This window comes from Numida meleagris, chromosome 2 (assembly GCF_002078875.1).
Source record: "Numida meleagris isolate 19003 breed g44 Domestic line chromosome 2, NumMel1.0, whole genome shotgun sequence".
NCBI classification, from domain to species: domain Eukaryota; kingdom Metazoa; phylum Chordata; class Aves; order Galliformes; family Numididae; genus Numida; species Numida meleagris.
In genome coordinates this window covers 135,025,253-135,040,410 of record NC_034410.1, presented here as the reverse complement: position 1 = coordinate 135,040,410, position 15,158 = coordinate 135,025,253, and the positions used below count along the sequence as shown (strand labels likewise).

At 40.2% G+C, this 15,158-nt stretch overlaps 1 protein-coding gene across 2 annotated transcripts; it reads left to right on the top strand.

Annotated features, from left to right (window-relative positions):
- Positions 779–14,453, top strand: DSCC1 (DNA replication and sister chromatid cohesion 1). 2 transcript variants are annotated; one of them, XM_021386402.1, is made up of 9 exons: positions 779–990; positions 2,684–2,852; positions 5,301–5,435; positions 6,018–6,108; positions 7,894–8,032; positions 10,518–10,570; positions 11,661–11,818; positions 12,340–12,488; positions 13,271–14,453. In XM_021386402.1, the coding sequence occupies exons 1-9, from the start codon at positions 821–823 to the stop codon at positions 13,377–13,379; spliced, it is 1,173 nt and encodes a 390-aa protein (XP_021242077.1). In that variant the 5' UTR covers positions 779–820; the 3' UTR covers positions 13,380–14,453. The 2 variants fall into 2 exon arrangements, with proteins under 2 accessions (XP_021242077.1, XP_021242078.1); XM_021386403.1 differs by lacking the exon at positions 779–990 and adding an exon at positions 1,014–1,195.

The following is a 15,158-nucleotide window of genomic DNA, read 5'->3' as shown; positions in this document are numbered from 1 at the left end:
TCCCTGCAGGCACTCAAGGTCAGGCTGTATGGGCTCTGAGCACCCTGCTCTAGCTGTCCATGTTCACCACAGGGGAATTGGACCCCTTCCAACTCAAATGATTCTAGGACTCTTTCTTCCAGTTAGATATCTGTTAAGTAACAGAGCTTGTTAAGACACAAACTCCATCAGTGTTGGCTTCAGTTCCTTGACTTCTACTTATTTTTATTCTACGGAGAGAAAGGAGAAGAAGAAGGCATGCTAGGTGATTGGAAAACTGCACAAATTAAGATATAAATCAATGCTACTAAACTTTTATTTAAACAGTAACTATGTGAACTTTTCATTAGTGTAACAGTGATTTTCAGATTTCCATTAAAGGAAACAAAATAAAACTGTACATGTACCAGTGAACACCTGTTCATTACTGGAGACCAAGCAAAGCTAAAGTGCCTCAGGTTTCGCAAGTACACAGTGGCTTGATTTCCAGCTCCCACTGAAACAAAACCTGAATGTAGAATAGGTGGCAGAGCACGATCAACAGCGCACAGGATGGAGAGAGCTTCCTCATAGCTTCAACCAGAGCTTTCTCCAAGGCTGGTTCCCTCACTGGGTCCACTCACACAGCAGACTTTAGTAGGACGAGTCACTTCCGAATAGCCCCGTGCGCAGCCTCCCGCCTCACCGGCTACTGCAGCGCGCTCCGCCAGCAACCACAGAATCAACGCAGCACGCCCGCGCTGGCGGCGCCCGCCTGGACGCTCCGCCGCGTCGCGTCGCCTCGCCCCGCCCCGCCCCGCCCCTTGCGCTTTGGCGCCGCTTTCGGAGCACAGCGGGCGCCATGCGGAGCCGCGCAGAGGTGGACGCCACGCTGCGCACCGCCAAATTGAACCCCGCCGAGCTGCTGCCGGCCGTGCACTGCCTCAGCTTTGGCCCGCAGGGCGGCGCCGGCGAGTGCTGCCTGCTGCAGCTGGAGGCGGGGCTGTGCGCCGAGCTGGAGGCGGGACGCAGGTACGGGCCGGGTCCGCGCGGCAGCCCGGGGTCTGCTCGCGCGTCGTCACACCTGCGGCGATGGCGTGAAGGGACGCGGCTCGTTCCAGACGCCCGTCAAGGAGCGTTTGGACCGTGCTCTCAGAAAGATGGTTTCGTTTTGGGCGGTTCTTTGTGGAGCCAGGAGTTGGACTTGCTGATTCCTGTGGGTCTCTTCCGGCTCGGGGTATTCATGATTATTTCAGCAAAATAGCTGTCCTGAGCTTGCACAGTAAGAAAAATGGCGGTAGGATAGTCGGTGTCCTCGTGGTTCACGTGCTGTTATATGGTGTGAGTGAGTGGCAGTGCCATAAAGCAAGCTCAGGTCCTGCTCGCAGATTGCATTCCATCTGATCAGAGCAGTGATTTGGTTGGAAAAAGCTGGCATCTTTAAAAGAATCCCACTGACTTCCCAGGTTGGGGTGGGATGCAGAGTACTGACAAGCTGCACAAGCAGGACAGCGAAGGCCATGCGTAGTACTTGCATGTATGTCTGGTGGGATGGTTTTGTGACATCTTCCAACTCTGGCCCAAAACCAGTTAATAAATTTTAAGTACCGTTTTAAATTTCTTCCTTTACCAGCTGCAGTGCCACTGATATAATACGAACATTTTAAATGATATAGCACTAGAACACCCTCTAAAGTAAGTGGTCTGCAGAGATCATAGAATTGCTTAGGTTGGGAAGGACCTTAAAAATCACCTAGCTCCAACCCCCTGCTGTGGGCAGGGCTGCCTCCCACCAGCTCAGGCTGCCCAGGGCCCCATCCAACCTGGCCTTGGACATCTCTGGGGATGGGGCACCCCCAGCTCCTCTGGGCAGCTGTGCCGGTGCCTCACCACCCTCTGAGAGAAGAGGGTGATGTCTGTTAGGGCTGTTCGTACTCAGTGGGAGGTTGATGGGGTGCCCATGGTTCCCAAGTCATCAGGCCTGAGTGGTGCTGAGGACTCTTGGAGCATAGCTGAGCTTTGTATGCAAACTCTTGGAATCAAAATGGGCATTTGATTAAATGGAAATTGAGCACTTCATTTGACACAGCCTGGAAGGAGCTGAGTGTTCCTCTATTGTGCTTCTGTTTGGTGTTGTGTCCTCACTAAGAAGCTCTGTTTGAAGTAGGTGAGCTGAAGAAGGGGATATGCCTTGATTCTTGTCTGGAAGTGTTAGATTTTCTTTTTTTTTCTGCTTGGAATTAGTTGCAAGAAAATACACCAGTCTCTCTAAGGGAGTTATCTGAAGGACACTGCACAATAGACACAATTTCTTTTTGTTCTTTTTGTTCCACAGTGGGCTAGTTTCAGTCCTCAGTAAAGAAGAACTTTAGCCATAATCTGCTTCTTAAGGTTCGTGAACTTTAAGCATCACTAACCCCTTGTTTTGAGGGTTTTGTGTGAATAGATAGGTGAGGCTGTGATCTGTGTAAAAAGCCTTGGATACCTGTCTTTCAGAGTGGGAAAACTCAAAAAGGAAAAGAAAAAACATAGAAGATATTTTAGATTAATTGACAATTACCTCTTTACATTTTTGGTATAAAATGACTGCCACTACTGAACAGAAATGTGGTTTGTAGCTTCCTTACCAATGTGTAAATGAAAAAAATATCAGGCGAGTTTAATAGGTGTTCATCCTGAAATAGAGGTACAAATACATGTTGTTATGCTATTTTTTTTTTTTCAGCCTGGTAATCCGTGGTGAAAAGGATGAACAAGCAGTGTTGTGCAGCAAAGATAAAACTTACGACATGAAAATAGCAGATACCTCAAATATGCTGCTGTTTGTTCCTGGCTGCAAAATTCCAGAAGAGCTGAATGCAGATCAAGCAGCTTGTAATATTATTCATTCACAGGTATACCTTCCTGGGTTTTTTGCTTGTTTGCTTTCATTCTTGAATACCTTACTCTCTATAATTTCTTGTGCTTTTTTTCCAAGATGCTTACGTGAAACCTTGAGTGGGATTCAGTTGCCTAAACATAGACTTGTCATGCCATTTTAGGTGCTTTGTGGTATTGGTCTAGGTTTTATCTGCCACTCCAGAAGGACGCAGATCTCCTGTAGCTTCTTTGTGTATCTGACGGTCCCAGGAGATGTCTTTATAAACATGTTTTATACACAAGGGGCACGCTATACTTTTGGGTGACCAAAAAGCCTCTAGGGCCCTTGTTTAGGCAACTGAACTCCATCCATAATGTATGTTAATTATTGTTTCTAACGAGTTCAAACTTAGGTTTATTTTGAGTGGATAGTAATTACTTGTGGTAGGTATTAAAAGATTTCAAAGAATATCTGATTTCTCAGCGTTAGCAGCTATTTTAAAAATAAGCTGTTTGCACATTGATTCTTATGGGTGCTTTCCCCAAAAGGCAGATTTTTCCATGTCATTGTTGTTATTTTTTAAATACAGAAATATATTCAAAGTTCACTCTTTTTTTTTTCAACTGGCATCTGGGAAGATTTGTTGGAGCGGGTGATTTTAGAGCTCTGAGTTCAAAGAATCCATTGTTCTCTGCTGTTCTGAAACGTAGTTAATAAAATTCTTCTGAAAATAGTTAGGAAAATATTATTACTGGCTCATTATTTGCTGTAATGGATATAATGACATCACTGAGAAGTAACTCTGCTTGTCCTTAGATGAATATAATAATCACAACATCAGCATCGTCATTTCTTCCATGAAGTCAGCAGTTCAGCCTAGTAGAAAAAGTTAATTGAGACTGAAGTAGATTAATGAGAAAATAATATTCTTCCATATTCTTTTTGATTGTGCTAAATGATCTCACTAATCTCTGAAGTCACATCTGTCAATATAAATGTGACTTGTATAGGAGTAATTCCCTAGAGTTCTAATTCTAAAAGCTTTTTTAATGTTCTCAAGAATGTTACATGGTGCATTAAGGTGGCAAACTGAGACACGGCAAAAGATACCGTGTTTGCTCAGTAGTTGTGGGGCTTCATTGCCCTTCTCTTGGAATCTCAGGGTCACGCTTTATACTACTTGGCAGACTAATAGTCACAGGCAAAGCATCTGGCATTTCGTTCAACTTGCACAGACTGGCTTTAGTTATGAGCTTTGAGGTGTAAATTAGAACAATTTATTTTCTGTTCTAGGCAGAGTGTCTTTGTAATTTATCTCAAGATTGCTTAGAAATGAACTTGGCAGAAAAAAATCAAACACTTATGTAAATGCTATTTGACACAGAGGAAGAAAAACAGAATTCTATAAAAAAAACTTAGCTGAAATTTGTGTTAAGCAAGCTACGTAACAGTGGATTAAAAACTGAGCTTGCTCAGTATTAGGATTTGGATGGGACTTGTTCTACATGCAGGTTGTTTACTTATGGTTGATTTAAATGGAACATTATTTCAAAGTTGTGTTTTCTTGTTTTATTTTATGGTTTGCTTTTTTAAATGGATGAGCTTTAAAAACAAGTCTGAAAAAGCATTTAGGGTATTTCTTCGACTTTTTCATGGAGGCTTTTTTACAAGGGGCTAATGCTTGGGACAGTAGTTGTAAACCTGCAGCCTATTGCACCTCTGCCATTCTGTACCCACTGCTGCTGCAGCAGAATCAATACTGGAAGGCTTTGATACTCTCTCTTCTTCAAAGAATCTTCTAATAAGTGCAAGAGTTTCCCTATGAAACGCGTCAAGATTACTTGGAAGGTAAAGATTTGTTCAATTAGTGTAGTTGAATTCATTACACATGAGCTTTCTGCTGGAGCTTTTAAACCTATATTGAACCCTAATAAGAAATAGGTATGTTGTGTTAATTGAAACACAGGTGTTGCGTTTACTGCATGGAAGTGTAGCCTGCTGTCTTTTTAATGTCTGTTTTACTTGATCTTAATGATGTAAAGTTTCATGTATTGAGGCATAAAAAGACCATGAAGAAGATCCCATGCATGGGAAGAAGGAGGGAAGATGGAAACAGGGTAATATAGGAAGGGTTTTATGGCAGTAATAGAACTTAGTATTAAGATAAGAATAAATGTAGACAAAGATTGTGTGGGAATATATCCCATTGTGACAGCCTATCATTTATATGTAGAGATGAGCTGGTCCCTTAGTCATATCCACTGCAGATGTATTTTTATCGACCAGCTGTAGACTCATTCTTTGTTACTATTGGTTATTTTTTTTAACTGAAAATATTTCAATTGTTTCATTTTTAAAGTTGTTTCCCCGTTATTTTTTCAGTGACTAGATTAAAACTTTTTGCTGATAATGTTTTGGTTAAGGTCCTTTGAATCCAAATCATAGATTAAAATGCTGTAAGAACCCTTGTATTTTCTTGTAGATTGCTGGCTTCTCCAATAACTACTGGGAATTAAGGAGATGTCGACCTAAACTGAAGAAACTGAGGAAGCTTCTGATGGAAGATCCATATGAAGGGCCAGATAGTGGGAGGGATCAGACTTTAACAGCATCAAAAGTAAGTCATCAAAGTAAGTGCGCTGCCTTGTAGTTGGTAATGGACAAAGTGAAGAAACATTCTTAACTAGAAAAATAGCTTTGCTGATGTTTCACAGTGTTGTTTTGAATTAATTTTTAAGCCCAGTACAAGTTGGTAGTTATTAGCACTTCCATTGACTAGCTGGTAAGCTATCACGTTTTCAGTAATGAAAGAATCAACACTGGAAGAGACTTGTGATTTCCCTTTTTATGAGGAAAGTTTCTTGAAGATATGTGATTTCGGAAAGATAGAACACGTTCAGTTTTCATTCTTGCTGTGATACTTCATTTATGATGCCTACATGAGCTATTTTGACATCCTAGGAATGCATGGCACAAAGGCTTCTCTATAGTTAGATAGTTTTTATATTAATCACCCTTTGAGAAACTGATGTAAATTACAGGAGAAGCTTCAGAGAATGGGAAAACTCAGTCTTGGGGAAAAATATAATCGGTCTTCTACATTTTTCTTTCATTATGTCGTAATGCATTTTGCATGCTTGCTGAAGCAAAACTGGTGTAAGAATAACTGGCTTTATCTCCTTTATTTTCCTTGTTGCAGTATACAACAGAAGATTTGCTAAGTCTGATTCAAGCAAGTGAAGAGGAAATACTGCACCAGCTGCAAGCTATAGATGCCTGTATAATTGAAGGTATTTGTCTTTAAAGAATATTCTTATCATAGAATGACTTGGGATGGAAGGGACCTTAAAGATCACTTAGTTCCAACCCCGTGCCATGGGCAGGGTTGCACCCACCAGATCAGACTTAAGAGGAAATAAGTATTTTTCACCAGAGTATCTTCTGTTTCCAAGGCTCATGCCATACTGTTGTTTTTCTGTAAGTCAGTTCACAGTGCTAAAATCTGCTTCCATATTTCCTATACCCTCTTCTGCTATGAAGTTGATTATGAATATAAACCTCAGCAGGCATCAGTTGCTCTGATTCTTCCCAGATGTTGTGATTCAACAGCAGGCAACTATGTACTGCACAGCAGTTTGCATATTGCCATCCCACTAAGGATGGGGGGAAAATCGGGGTGTAAGGGGAAGTAAAACTCACAGGTTGAGATAAGGACAGTTTAATGGGATGTGAAGATTGGAATGAGGGAACAAAAAGAAGAATACACAAAACAAGCGATGTACCCTACAGTTTCTCACCACCAGCCAGCCAATGCCCAGCCAGTCTCTGAGCAATGGTAGCCTCCCCAGCCAGCTGCCTCCAGTTCTTCTGTTAAGCATGGTGTCAAATGGTGTGGAGTATTCTTTTGAGTAGTCTGTGTCAGCTGTCCTGATCACTTCCCCTCCCTGCTGCTTGTAAACCTCAAGCACTGGTGGGGTAGCATAAGAAGCAGAAGAGTCCTTGACTCCGTGTAAGCATTGCTCAGCAATAACTCAGACATCAGTGTGTTATTAACATTATTCTTATCCTGAATCCAAAACACAGCACTGTGTCACCTACTATGAGGAAAGTTAATTCTGTTCCAATGAAAACCAGGACAGCAGCATAATTCCTTCTTTGATTCTACACGCACTGTCATCAGAGTTTCCCACCCATAGCATGGATGTCTTTTGGCTGGCTGCCTCCCTCATTGTTAAGTAGAAACAGCTTTCTGCAGGTCTGGAGGCAAAAATAGCTGATCCCTGGGTAAACCCAGCCCTTCCATAGCCTTTTCTTCCTTGTAAACTGGGTTTATTTCGGAAGTCTCCCTGCAACACGGGGCAAGGTTGAGACAAGTGACTTGCTTTTGGATAGGTCTTACTCATCCTATATTTGGGCAAGCCCTAGCCCTCATCTGGATGACAGCAATCCTAGAGTCATAGGGTAGTATGGAATGGAACTGAACTCTGGATATCAGGTCCATACCCCTGTTTTAGAACAGGGACAGCTTGGAGCTGGTTGCTCAGGGACTCATCTATTCAAGTTGTGAACATTTCCAAGAACAGAGATAGCACAGCCTCTCTGTCCAGGCCGTTCCAGGCTTTGGCTATCTGCAAGGTGAAAACATTTTTTCTACTACCCAGCTAGGCTTTCCCTTATTGAAACTTGGACTTCTTGTCTCCTGTCCTACCACTGAGCACTGCTGGAAAAACTTCTGCTCCATCCTCGCTATAGTGTCCCACATAGGAGGTTGAGGACAATCTCACAGATGATTTCTCTTGTCTTTTTATTACTGTCCAGTACTGTTGTACCAGATCCGTGCTTGGTCTCATCTGATTTTCTGTGCACTTGGGTGGACCAGAGCTGACATGTGGCAGAGTCAGTGCAGTCAGTTCTGTTCAGAAAGTTTTCCGCCTAACTTCTTAGTTTTTTCTGCATCTTATTCATCTCAGGGTGGGAATACCCAGACTTCTGTAATATACCTTTAGGGGGACAGTGTCAAGGTGTTAAAGTTTCCTTCTAACATTGTTTGATGATTTTTTTTTTCTGTTTGGCAGGATATTGGAGAGTTTTAGAATTTGACTATGAGATGAAACTCTTGAATCACGTGACTCAGCTGATAGACTCAGAGTCCTGGTCTTTGAATAAGGTTCCTTTACGTACATGTCTTGAGGAGCTCGGACCTTTAGAGCCCACGTAAGCAGTTACATTTAGTACTTAAGGTTGTGTAAGCCATGATTAATGATTATTAATTAAATTGTTAATACTTATTTATTAGAATTGTTGTTTTATAACTCTGGATTCCAGTTACTGGGGCATTAATGATAAACTTTCTTTAGCTCTAAAATATGCAAGGGCATTAGAAGCTCTCAGCTGTATCTACCTAGGAGAACGCTGTTATTAGCATTTTGGAGGATGGATTAATTTTAGAATACTGCTGTTATTAATTCTTCATAGTAATTATGTAAGGAGAACTTGATTTATTTGTTTTTACACTGTGATCTGGGATTACAAGAGATCATGTCCTGTTGGTAGGACAGATAGGTTAGTAAACTGATTTTAGCGTTTACTGGCAATGTTTACATTGGTTCAAAAGCTGAAACAGAATTGCAGAATGATTAGGATTGGAAGGGAACTCTCAATCGTCTGGTCTAACCACCAAATATTATTACTGACTTGTACCTGTTAGAAGTACTGTGTATTTAAGCCTTAAGTTACTGACCATGTAAAATACTTGCTCTGAAGCTATAGCTCACCAAAAAAGTTCAGTTTCCAAACTCTTCTGTAATGTCCTAGACGGTCAATTTTTTTCTTGTGTAATACTAATTCAGTTAGTATTCAGTTAGTAAGAACTGAGTTTCTTTTACAGGGATAGGGATCATTACATAATTTAAGGTTACCATTTAAAGTCTCAAGTTTACAGTAGGTTCAGGTTGGAGGTCAGGAGCAACTTCTTTTCTGAAAGAGCGATCAGATGCTGGAACGGGCTGCCCAGGGAGGTGGTAGAATCACTGTCCCTGGAGGTGTTCATGAAACACGTAGATGTGGCACTGAGGGACATGGTTTAGTGGGCAACATTGGTGGTAGGTGGATGGTTGGACTAGATGATCTTAGAGGTCTTTTCCAACCTTAATGATTCTGTTCTTCTAGGTTGTGTTTTATGCTTTTTTGGCTTGATCTTGCTCAAAAAGAAATTCTGCTCTGGTGTTAATATCTGCAGCTAGACTGCAGTTAGATTGCAGATATTAATGTGATGTCGGTGTTATAGAAAAATACCTACTATTCAGTAAGAGATAATTAACTGCCAGCTTTGTGACTTGCATCATGTCTTAGAAAGAAGTTACACTGCAAGGATGTTATTTTCCTTACTCTCCTTATGCCCTTTTCATCTTTGGTAGTTATAAATGGAAAGTGGAGTTTATATGTTGAATTAACTCGCACCAGTGCTTTATGTCCAATTTTATTTTAACTTGTTTCTAGTTTTTGATGTATTTCTTTATTTCAGCCAAGATGACGTTCCATTCTCTTTATTTTTTATTGTACTTGCTTACATCTTCTTGCTGTGCCTGTGATGTCCTAAAAACACTCACAAGAAACAGTTTTGAGTGTGTTCACACGCAATTTTGAAAATATTGGTTTTGATATCATAGAATGGCTTAGGTTGGAGGGGACCTTAAAGATGAGTTAGTTCCAACCCCCCTGCTATAGGCAGGGTTGCCACCCACCAGATCAGGCTGCCCAGGATCCCATCCAACCTGACCTTGAATGGCTCCAGGGATGGCACATCCACAACCTCTCTGCAGCCTACTCCAGCACCTCACCATCCTCTGAGTAAAGAATTTCTTCCTAACATCTAACCTAAATTTCCCCTCTTTTAGTTTAAAGCCATTCCTCCTTGTCTTGTCACTGTCAGGCTATGTAAAGAGTCAGTCCTCCTCCTGCTTGTGAGCTCCCTTCAAGTACTGGAAGGCTGCAATGAGGTCTCCCCGGAGACTTCTCTAAGCTAAACAAGCCCAACTCCCTCAAACTTTCTTCACAGGAGAGGTGCTCCAGGCCTCTGATCATCTTCATGGCCCTCCTCTGGACCCACTCCAACAGCTCTGTATATTTCCTGTCCTGGGGGCCCCATGCCTGGATGCAGTACTCCAGGTGGGGCCTCTTGAGGGCAGTCACCTCCCTTGCCTTGCTGGCCACCCCTCTTTTGATGCAACCCAAGATACTGTTGGCATTCCGGGCTGCAAGAGCACACTGCTGGCTCGTGTCCGGCTTTTTGTCCATCAGGACCTCCAGCTCCTTCTCCTCAGAGATGCTCTCAGTGAGTTCTTCTCTGTCTGTACTCATATCTAGGATTGCCTCGACCCGAGTGCAACGCTCTACACTTGGCTTTGTTAAACCTCATTAGATTCTCGTGTGCCCACTTTTTGAGCCTGACCAGGTCCCTCTGGATGACATCTCTCCCTTCTGTTGTGTCAACTGCACCACTCAGCGTGGTGTCATCAGCAAACTTGCCGAGCGTGCACTCAATCCCATTGTCTGCGTCTCTGGTAAACATGCTGAAGAGCACTGGTCCACAGATGGACCACTGAGGGACAGCACTTGTGAAAAATGTATGAAATATACGATATAAATAGGAAATGGTAACACGGTTTTTAAAAGTTGCCTTTTTTTTTTTTTTTCTCAGAGAGATGATAGAGCATATTCTTTTAAGCTATGGAAGGAAGTACACTGATGATGGTAAGTTTGGGAAAGTACACATGTTTAAAACCTGAAAAACAAAATAGTTATTGAGTAACTGAAACTTTTGTAAGGATGGCTCAAACAAAATAATGTGCTACACTAGAAGTAAACTGTAAGGAAAAGGAAGAAGTAAACAGTGAGATAAACAATTAGTAAAATTGTTAGAGAAAGTTTCATAGGTTAAACTGTATGAGACTCTAGAGAAAATTCATGAACTGATGGCGGTACCTGAAGTGATATATTAGATATTTACAAACAGTAGTTTTGTGACTGATAGATTGCTTCTAAAAATTAAATGCAATCTCTTTTTAGATACTGTAGGAGATCTTGGATGTCATATGTTTAAGCAAGTAATAGTGCTATTGTCAATGGAATTTAGATCTCCCTGAATTCATCTGGTGTAAAGCAGACACCTTGCATTTACTCCCCTGACTTGCACCACAAGATCCGTTCGTTGGTTGTGTTGGCTAAATCTCCTTTGCCTGTCTTACATATGTACATAATAGGTCAGTGCCTTCATTTAAATTTTTCCCCATGGCTGTTTTCATCTCACCTTTGACCAAAGCAGAAATTGCACTCCTCCTTACAGGACATAGGAGAGCAGTTGTAGTGATACACATTGTCCTTTTCTTATTAGTATATAGAGGCACATTGCACAAGGAATAGTTTTGAATTACAGGGAGACTGAAAAGGTGGAAGGCAGTATTTATGGATGACTTTCAGAGAACATTAGCCAAGTAAGTGAGAATAGAAAGGAATTCTCCTTATTCCTGTCATCTGATATTACAAGGATGACTGCGGAAATTGTTCAACTCCAGGCAGCAAACTCTTTAATACAAATCATTCAGAAGTAGGAATGAAAACTATGAGAAAGTGTTACTGTGAAAAAGGGAAAAGAAGATGATTTGTTCTTCAGCATGAGGAGATATCATCGTTTATCTAAAGTAATACCAAGTCAGGTAATTCCCCTAGCAAAACAGAAGAGTTGGTTTGAAGAAGACTAGGACAGAATGGAAATTTGAAGCTGTTCTCTGTTCTATTATCAAGAAAAGCAAGAACCCAAGCTGTTGTGTCTTTTGTTTCTCAGCAGGGGAAGTTTACTTTGAAATGCGTGAAGATAAAATATGCAGAGCTATAGCACAAATGCTTTTGCAAAATGCAGTTAAATTCAATCTATCAGAGTTTCACGAAGTCTGGCAACAAAGTGTCCCTGAAGGGATGTCAACGAGTCTTGATCAGCTTAAGGTAAAAATATAAAGTATGAATTCTTTCGAGCTTCATATCTAGATTTTTTTGATTGACGGAGATTGATTGTATTTCTGTCAGCTTTCAAGTACTACTTCTGACACCTTCTATTAGTATTAGCAGTATGGAATCATGGCAATTCAGTTTTCTGTGACATGTTTCACTTTGAAGAAAAGTTGCAGCTGTGCTCTTGATACCTGTAAATGTAACTAAAGCAGAATCTGAAGCTATTGCAGACTAAGCTGTAGTGATATCCTGTAGCGAGTACTATGAAAAATCCTTCCCCCCCCCCCCCCCCAAGAGAGAGTTGTCAGGACTTAATCCCTACTTGTCCTTAAAGGAAACGATAAATATTTCTTGTAAAACAGCACTATTATGATATCTTTTCAGTTTGCAACTAGCAGTGAGTTCTAGAAGGCTTGGAGATACAGAGAGTAACTTCTTATAGATCCCCTGTAGAATGAAGCAAGTTAAATTGTTTTCATTTTAATTAAAGCTTTCTCTCTGATGCTGATCTATAGGGTTTGGCTCTTGTGGATAAAACCTCAAGACCAGAGACCATCTTTCTGCTAAAAGTAGAAGACCTACCTGAAGATAATCAGGAAAGATTCAACAGCTTATTCAGTGTACGAGAAAAGTGGACAGAAGCGGATATTACCCCTTATATCCAGTAAGGCTGTATTAAAATATGATTGTATTACAAAAAGAAGTCAATTAAACAGAATTATGTAATTAGAGTTCATATTCTTCCCTTTCTGCATGGCTGACTTTCAGCTATGTAGTTATGTCTTAAGTACCATGTTTTAAATGACTACAAATTCTACATGAATAGAATCCCCACTCGTGGGAGCTGTAGCTATATTTGTTGGATTTGAACTTGTTTAAATTCAGTGGGATCAGCTTTTTACACAGGAGAACTGATTTGACTGAGGCAGACTTGAGTTATAGAAAACATCCTGAAATTTATATTTAGTCTCCGTACTTACAACTTAAGAGCTGTATAGTAGTAGTGCTTCCTGTACTGCATCCTTTGTTCTTTTGTCCTACATTACAATGGTGTGTGGGAAGACCCAGCCAGCATGCATGTGGACAGGCATAAATGGTAACCCAGAAGTTACTTGCATTAATTCTTTATGCTTGGCTCTAAATTTACTTCAGTATAATTATTTCAAAGCCTAACTGTTTTTTGCTATTTTTAGAGAACAGTAATAATAATTTAAAAAAGACAAAATCCTTGCTTCTCAAGGAAATCATGTTTTTTTTCTGCTCCTTAAATTTCAAGCCAAATTCTAAACTTTAGGTAATCTAAAGCATTCTGTGAGTTACTCTTGTGGTTTTCTTTTCCTCCCAAAACCCTAGTCCAGCTTGTAGCTACATTTACAGTAATTTTGCTGAACATCATGTATGAGAACATGTCTAATGCTAATGTCATCTACTTTATTTCCTCTGTAGAGATTTATGTGCAGAGAAGCAGACGGTTGGTGCACTTCTGACAAAATACGCTCGCTCCTCAGTGCAGAATGGTATTAAAGTTTATAATTCCAGAAGACCTATCTCATAATAAATATTGTTTTTAAAAACTGAGAATACTGAATGGAGTAACCGTGAATGTTGCTTCTTCCTTCTCCCCCCCGCCCCCTTCTGGGGGAAGGAGTTATCAACAAATGTTATGTGGCATTCTGGAACTGAAGCAGCTGGACTTCTTGAACAACTTTAGTTTTCTGCACCGCTAAGTAGAATATGAAAGAACTTGCCTCTTCTAAGAAACCATAGTGTCTGTAGGCCATTTCCACCTTCCTTTGCCCACCTTCTTTTTCTTTGTGTTTACAGTTATGCTGTAAGTCAAGCTTCTTGAATATAATTTATCTTTCTATCCATAAACTGAAGACTGTTGTTAAAAATTAAAACCTTAGTAATAATTGAATCAAATTGATTTCAACAGTGAAAGGAAATGTTTAATCTTTTGTCCATTAGTGAGCATTTTTAAGCATGCAGATTTTGTTGCCATGTTGACATTTTGAATACTCACACCTTCACAAGCTCATGAATGAATTACTCTTGACTGAGACTAAGCTGGTTCCTTTTGTGGCCTTGAATAACATTGACACAAGCTTTTGACAGTTCAACACTTGGCAAAATGGCCTTTAAAATATTACAAAGAAAAAAGTGCATAATCAAGTTTGTAAAATCAAGTCTGAAGACATGAGAAAATTGTGTTGCAAAGTTCCTATAAACTGTCATTAGAATGTAGCTGATGTAAAATGTATCTGTTACAGAAGACTGCCTTTGCTTTAAAGAGAACTTGTAAAATTTAGTAATATGAATTTTTACAATTTTGGTATGAAAATAACTGCACAGAAGAATTGTGCCTTGAAAACTTCGAGTGAAATATTATTTTGCTTGGAGCAATAAATTAGAAATTTGCTATGATATTGCCATAAAATTGAGTGCCTGTAATCGAAGTTCTGTGATTATTAAAAAAAAGTTTGCATTTGTCAGTGAGTTTCATTACTAAATGTACATTCACTAAATGTAAGGTGAGCAGTGGATGGGGGTGGAAGAAACAAAATCAAATCCATTTTAAGAGTTGTGCATTTTGGGGATTTTTTACAAATAAAATGCTGAATAAAAGCTACTTCCTGAGCTTTGGTTATTCTTGCCTATTGATGCAGGATTGATACCCTGTGTTCCATGTTTCTAAAGCATACAAGTGTGCTGTTTGACCAGTTGCACAGAGACTCAGCTGGGCTCAGTTCTTGGAAGAACTGCCTTGTTTACCGTCTGGTTTCAACAGCTGCGGTCCTTTCTTTTAATAGCACTGGTGTTTACTCTCAGAAATCAACAGCAATGAGAATTTGGAAGCCTTTGAAATAATTTCAGTTTCACCATTACGATTCTTTAGCTGAACTACATAAGACAATTGATAGTCTTGTAATCTGTAATACGCTAGGTCTTGTTTGTGAAACATGAATTTAAGTATTACATCAGTAGTGCTTTATCATAATAGTTAAATGTAATGATTGAATTTATCTACAGTGTTTTTCCATGTGTGATTATTCTACCTGTTGTTGACAATACTTCTGCTTTGTTTTGTTAGATGTTCAGAATGAGATGGTACTTTCTGAATTTCAAGTGATGCCACTAAAGAAGTGGAAAGAATAACCTAATTGCATCCAAGAAGCTAGTAACTTTAACATAAAACAGATGCATCAAAACTTGCTTATAATAGAGCAAATGCAGGTTATGAAAAAATTTCATATTGTGTTCTGATAATTCTAACTCAAATCTCTCCACCGTGCAACTGGAGTGTGAGGGAAGAGAACAGTGACAGATTGCATCA

Excerpts from the sequence above, each read along its gene's own strand:
- DSCC1 (XM_021386402.1), top strand. The coding sequence starts at position 821 with ATGCGGAGCCGCGCAGAGGTGGACGCCACGCTGCGCACCGCCAAATTG. Across the intron at positions 2,853-5,300 it reads GTAATATTATTCATTCACAG|ATTGCTGGCTTCTCCAATAA; the intron begins GTATACCTTCCT and ends ATTTTCTTGTAG. Across the intron at positions 12,489-13,270 it reads GATATTACCCCTTATATCCA|AGATTTATGTGCAGAGAAGC; the intron begins GTAAGGCTGTAT and ends TTTCCTCTGTAG.